This window comes from Diplotaxodon limnothrissa, linkage group LG17 (genome assembly GCF_057381915.1).
Source record: "Diplotaxodon limnothrissa isolate DT_005_m linkage group LG17, D_limnothrissa_male_GT1.1, whole genome shotgun sequence".
Lineage (NCBI taxonomy): Eukaryota > Metazoa > Chordata > Actinopteri > Cichliformes > Cichlidae > Diplotaxodon > Diplotaxodon limnothrissa.
This window is the reverse complement of record NC_140612.1, coordinates 8,022,394-8,028,925: the sequence shown is the minus strand read 5'-3', so window position 1 is coordinate 8,028,925 and position 6,532 is coordinate 8,022,394. Positions and strand designations below refer to the sequence as shown.

Here is a 6,532-nt window from a genome sequence, read left to right as displayed (position 1 = left end):
ATGCCACAGCAAATCTTTTCTACCTTGAACTGAGTGAAATTGATCTGGCTGAAATGGAAAGGAGACACAACGCAAGGCTGAACCGCAAGAGTGCAAGAGGTGGCCGACCAAAGGAGGTGGGCAGGAATTAAGGAGAGGGGTTGAGAAGACTCAAAAACGTGTTTTAACCTGTTGGAATGACTTTGTCAGCAAACTGGCCTAATACCAAATACCACCTCCCACCTCCCCAACACACACATTCTTTCTTCATTTTTCCTGGATGTGCCCAATCGTAATTCAAATTCAGATTTATCATACCACAGAGCAGTTTCTTTGCCTCTGACATCTCAATCTTTCTCATCAGACTTTTAATTTTCTGTTTTATTTTTATTTATCGATGCATCTTAATATGTGTTTTTGTATTTTATTGCCTTCTTTTAACTGATCTACTTTGTTAAACTTCCCTATAATTAAAGTTGGATTGGATTGCATTAAACTAATTTGGGTCCAGAGAATGCAGCAGCACTTGAATCTTATTTATAAATAATATTGAGGGAGGCTTAAGTTTTAACATGTATTTGTCCAGCAATATGATGTGTTCACCAGCATCAGTTTTCAGCCCATGAAGTGACCTCCATTGCAGAAGTGTATTTTAAATGCAGTGAAACCTGTTCAGTCTTCTGCTTCTGGATGGATTTTTTTGGAGGTGCAATATCATATGAAAAGAGCACAGAGTATAATTAAAGCTAATCTGTTTTTCCACAGTCCTAACAAGATCTTTGGAGAGTGATTGACATTTCAGAGCACTCACTGCCTATTAAGCTGACACAAAGCTTGGCTACAGGGACGCTACAAAAACGAAAGGAAGCAGATAAATTAGCTTTTTTCCTCCAGGTGAGGAGAAGCTGATTTAGATCATTTGTGTTATTCTTCACAGAAGTCATTATCAGCTCTCAGTGACTGATGTGTATCTTTTGTGAAATTGGCCATTTGTGTTCCCTGGAAAAGAACAGGTTTTAATTTTTGTTTAAAAAAAAATGACACAGATAGCGCGCAATAAAACAGGACGCCCCACCTTCTGCGACTGCATGCTCAAAATCTCATCTTCTTTTTTCCCCCTTTTTGTGCCAATCTCCCTTCCCTGTCTGTCTGTGAAAAGACACGGGGGAGAGAGGCACTCCGATATGCTGGTAGACTCTCGCAAACAAAGGCTCTGCGCTATCACCGCTGTGTTGACGCCACAAGGTCCCGAGTTGTCAAAAGTATCTGACCTCCATCTCTGCGAGATTACAGAGCAGAACAAAAAAAAACTGGAGAAGAGAAAGAAGTAAAAACCGGATATAGATCAAATGCGTGTTCAAACAAACTCGGCTGGCGTCAGGCTCAGCATACAATAAAGAACAATGTCGCCTAGGCAACACTGGCAGCCTCCCAGTCAACCTTTTGGTGAGCATTTCCCATATCCCCTCAGTCTGCTGGTGTGATGAAATGATACTGTGTGAAATATTGAACCGCGTGCTGTGTGATCAATATTTATACAGTCATAATGTCAGAATGGCAACATGTATTCCATCTGAAGAACTACAAAGCTTATCAAATGCTGATAAATATTTAAAGCACATTGCATTTAGTCTTTGGTGAAAAAAAAGGAGTAGATAAATATTAAGCTGTTTATGAAAGTCTTTGTGCTTTAACTGTCTCCTTGACAAACAACCAGCTTCACCTGGTGCTCTATTTCTGAGCAGCAGCACCTTGTTTAGACCCTAAACAGCCCTGTGAGAGCACCAGAGAAATCAGCCAGGGACATCTGCACTGCAAGTTAAAAATCAGAGCATCGAGTAAGGAATGGGCACAAGTTCAACAAGCACTTGAGTTTTTCATTGGCTTTGTTTTATGTCTGTATTGTGTATTTCTTCTGAGGATAAAGACAATAAAGCGTGACTGATGAAAGACAGTCCAGACAGAGTGGTTCAGTAGATTTTTATGGCACTACTGACATGGGATGATAAAAAAAGAAAACACTTTTTCAAAGTATGCATGGTGCAAGATGTAATTAGCCCAGAATGGAAATACAAATATGGTATTGTAGCACATATACATATCTTTTAGCTTTACTTTTTTCAATAGATAAAATATAGTAAAATAACTTTTCATGGAAATAAAAAACACAAACACTGTGATTTTACTCTATAGAAATAGTTTTTAAAAAAATCTCTCACTTTTGGCACTTTACAGAATAGCGTTTCCAAACCTGTACCATAAAATCAATTTTTGTAATTATATTCAGACAGTTCAGGTTGGGTTGTGCATAATAAAGTATGCACTATACTCTGCTTGCAGTTGTCTGTCAGGCCCTCAGCAAAGCCTCTACAGAAAAAGGTAATGGCCTCACAGCCGGAGTCCTGATTGAGCCGCCGTGAGGGCTCTTAACAGAGTCGGCATGAGGAGCTGCCTGGGCGGCAGGAGTGTCTGAGCTCCAGCTCTTAGCTGTCAAAGGTCTGGGATCAAAAGTCCTGCTGGGTGCGCTGATGTCTGGCTGACCCAGGACACTCTGATCTGATGCAGAAATAGCAAGTGTGACTGTTGAAGAGCCATTTGAGTCCATTATTTCTGCTCGTTTTGGGGGGGATTTGACAGGAATAGCACATGACATGGCCTTGCCATCATTTCGGAGTCTTTGTATGGATGTCGAAGGAATGACCTCTGCTTGTTTTGTCTTCTCGCTGTCTTTCCATCCATTCTGCACCTCCTTCTCCTGCCTGCTTTGCTGGGAGCTCTGACATAACAAGAAGTCATTATAGTCATTTCCTGTGGAGTACCTGCTCTTCAGGGGAAAAAACTGATAAAGCTGGAAGTCACACTCATAAAAGGGCTTGTATCTGCACAGGGGCACATAGCTAGATTGCCCTTCAGTTGTGGGATCCTTGCTGGGTGGGCAGCAGTGGAGACCAGGGGAGATGGGCAAGGGGGGAGGGTGAAGCATAGGAAGGAGGGCCGAGGGGGGGAAAAGGTCGTTCTGCAGCTCCCTCTGTCTCAGTTCATGCTCCAGCATCACATTTTCCAGCTCTTTGTCTGCAAACGCTCGTCTCTTCCTCATCCGGGCGCTGATGGAGGGGCACATAAAGTGTGTTTGGTCACGTTGCGTCTGCTTCGACCAGCAAGGGGTGTCGTCCTCTGGAGGCACAGCAGGTTTGATCCCTGAACGTGGGAGCAAAGCCACATATTGCCATTACACATTTGTTTATGCAGTCAATTTATGGATAATGATATTGCTCCGACCAATTAATTGCTGTGTTTATGTCTGAGCACTTTGTTGTTTATTATTTTAATAATGCAGTTGGTTAGCCGCGTCACTGTTGCTTTACTGAGAGCGCAGGGAAGACAGAGAGGGCTATAAAGAAGACAAAGCCTCCAGCAAGTCTTGACTGCAAGCCAGCAGGTAATAATGCACACAGTGTATTACAATAATGGCCTGTTGTTATGAAATAGTGACGTCTCGATGATGGGGGGTTTGTTTGGATAAATGAAGTGTGTCTAGCCAAACTAAGAAGGAATACCCGTGGCACACTGACTACAAAAGGACCTGCAAATGCTAATGCAATTACACGTTTCTACACAGGGGCTGCAAATGTCACTGAGAAGGTCACTGTCACCATTTGGGGACAAATATACATTTATTTGGGGGAAAAAGCTGTTTCCCACAATGCCAGTTAGAGTTAAAATTGAGTTTCTACTAGTTAAAGCTGGAGGAAACCTACAGGGAAACTACGTCTGCACAATTTTATTTCTCTTCCAGCTTTGACAGGACGTTCAAAAGCTTTACCATGTCAGCACAGAGCAGGTGAATGATGATATGCTCCATGGAAAGCTTAATTTATGATGTTGCATGAACCTAAATATCATTAAATCAAAAGCAGAAGTTGTCTACACGTAAAGATTCATTCATGTACAGAACATGAAAAGCTGGGAATAAAGCAAGACGCGATAAAGGAGACGCTAATTAAACTTCACCCTGCAGGATGCTCTTGGCCACGATGCTCGACTCGGCCGCTCTGGTGTAACACTGATATGCCGTTCTGCGCAGTGGAGCTGCACACCTGACCCCCTTCTTGCCCTGAGAGAAACATATGAATGGGAATAAGACATTTGGACACAATTATCTTACAGTCAGACGTTCACAAGGTAATTAAAGGAAAATAGTACATGATGTAAGAGGCAAGGAGAATCTCTGGGATTAAAACTAAAGACAGAGAGAATTTGCCCTTTTAACTCCAGCATTACTGCTATTACTAGGATTGCTAACTATGTGGAATTGGTATGCTATTTTGCGCAAAGAAGCACTCAAGTACCCAGTTGTATCTATAGCTGCTATTTATAAAATCCATTATTATACCATATGTATATAATTAGTTTAAACTGATTTTTTTAAGGAGGATTTAGAATTTTGTCTGCAGTAATAAAATCAACATAATTTTCCCTATAAATGCCAAATTAGCAAAGTAAGGCACTCATTATTCTATGGGATTTTATTATTATTATCATTATATTACCTCATTTGCTTCTTTTCATTTCTGCACTTTTCTTTTTATTTGTGATATAACCCACTGAGCTGGTTTCTTATATTTCTTTTCTGTCATCCTAATGAGCACTTGACGCTCTCTCTTTAAAGCTCAAACCACTCATTCAAATTAGAAACAAAACAGGGCTTAAATGTTTCAAATTTGAGCATATAAATGCTGTTACATGAAAACAATGTAAGCATTTAAAATATAAAAGATATAGTTCTGCACGTTCATCGAGATTTTAAAAAGTTGTCCCTTGCTCGATATATAATTATTGTATCGAGTGAAAAAGTAAGCAGTAGTGCTATCTCTACAACACAGACTGAACTGTTTTTTTCTAAACGACTTAATAAAATGTATTATATGCCCCTTGTGTTTCTATAGAAACAGATACAGGGACGCTTATCCAAAGGTGATATTAAAACGTGTTGTCACCCTCACTGCCTCAGACTCATCCTCAGCTTTTCTAGTCCAGACGATCAGAACCAATTTTTGGGGAGCTTTCCTACTGATTTTGCCCTTTCATCAACCATACACTGTGCGTACTTGCTCCATAATAATCATCTACAGGATGCCATGGATACGTTTTTGTTTGTTTGTTTGTTTTATTTGTTTTTGGTTGCCCCCCCTATCTTTCTTCTTTCACTGACCTGCCCCTGTGCTCGTCTCACCTCCGCAGCCTGCTGCCGTCTGAGAGCGACCTGCGCCGCCATGACGCGCTGGCGCTCCACCACCAGCAGGCAGCAGGCACAGCGGCAGTCCCTCCAGCGGCAAAAGCGTTTGTGGCCTTTCAGACAAGAAACGACGCCGTGGTTTCGACAGCGGGCGCATTTTGGACTGCGAGTCATCTTGCGCGGCTTCATCTGGGGCTGCTGCTGCTGTCCCTCCGGGAACAGAACCACTTTATTTTCTCCTCTATCCCGGGGACATCCGTCAGGCCTTGTCACATCAAAAACTTCTTCAGATTTTAGTTCCTCAAGTTTTACTGTGGTCTCCGGCTGCAGGCCTCCTCCCAGCTGAGCGGACATCTATGACTAATACTGAGGGAGTTCCGCTGCGAATCTGCTTTCCTGGTGCTTGACTGAGTTAACCTTTACGCAAATGGTTAAACAGGATTCTCGAGGCACAATACAATGCAGCTCAGTTTCAACAGGATGGTGTTTAAATAGAAATCTTCCAATATATATGTAACAATTCAATCAGGAGAATTACACGTAAACAGAAACAGAACAGCTCCTTCCTAAACGAGCAAACAAAAAAGAGAGAGAGAAAAAAAACGAGGCCCCTGGTTTGGAGTGGCTGTGCGCAAAGCTTTACAGAAAACTCATTCCTACAGCACCAAGGCATGTGCCGAGGTGTCCTGCACCAACCCTACTGCTACTGCCGCATGACACTGTTTTCGGGGTGGAAACTTTACAGCCTACCGCCAGACGTTTGAAATGTTAAGCCTTTGCTCAGCTGCTCTCTGACGCCGTTTCCAAGAAGAAGCAGAGAGGAGACCAGGCCACAATGCCGAGCTCCTGGCGCGGGACTCATCCGCAAAGATTTCGGGGAAGCCCAATCTACAGCAAAAGCGTTTCCCTCTCCCTATAAACGCCTATACCTGCCCTGCCCTGCCCACCTTCCAAGCTGTTCTCATCTTTCAGGAGAGATTTTGGCAACTTGCCTGATCATCTTGAGCATCTTGCCGCTCGGCGCAAGATCTCAGTTTATGTCCGGAAAATATGTTTTTTTAGCATAAATGTCCGACGCCTTTCATTAGTAAATTCTAACATATAGATGGGTTAGGTGGTGGATTTAATATAAAATATACAATAAGGTCACGTGCAGTTAGTGGTGCATGTGGAAGCTGTTATGTTTCACCAGACTTCTACAATATGGGCTAATTGCGCACGCGCCTCCGGGAGAGTAGGCTGAGAGAGTGAAACAAGAAGAATGACATTTTCATATTACCAAGGAGTCATCTTCATATTCACATTTATTCATAAAAA

General features: G+C 42.3%; 1 protein-coding gene across 2 annotated transcripts; it reads right to left on the bottom strand.

Annotated features, from left to right (window-relative positions):
- Positions 1-2,198: 2,198 nt before the first annotated feature.
- Positions 2,199-5,913, bottom strand: dmrt2b (doublesex and mab-3 related transcription factor 2b). 2 transcript variants are annotated; one of them, XM_085375990.1, is made up of 3 exons: positions 5,192-5,913; positions 3,991-4,093; positions 2,199-3,177 (listed from the first exon to the last, which is right to left on the bottom strand). In XM_085375990.1, the coding sequence occupies exons 1-3, from the start codon at positions 5,567-5,569 to the stop codon at positions 2,327-2,329; spliced, it is 1,332 nt and encodes a 443-aa protein (XP_085232116.1). In that variant the 5' UTR covers positions 5,570-5,913; the 3' UTR covers positions 2,199-2,326. The 2 variants fall into 2 exon arrangements, with proteins under 2 accessions (XP_085232116.1, XP_085232117.1); XM_085375991.1 differs by having other exon boundaries at positions 5,213-5,913.
- Positions 5,914-6,532: the final 619 nt, after the last annotated feature.

Coding starts and splice junctions, on each gene's coding strand:
- dmrt2b (XM_085375990.1), bottom strand. CDS start 5,569: ATGTCCGCTCAGCTGGGAGGAGGCCTGCAGCCGGAGACCACAGTAAAA. Junction 4,094..5,191: donor TGAGACGAGCACAGGGGCAG/GTCAGTGAAAGA, acceptor TGTTTCTCTCAG/GGCAAGAAGGGGGTCAGGTG. Junction 3,178..3,990: donor GGCCAAGAGCATCCTGCAGG/GTGAAGTTTAAT, acceptor TCCCACGTTCAG/GGATCAAACCTGCTGTGCCT.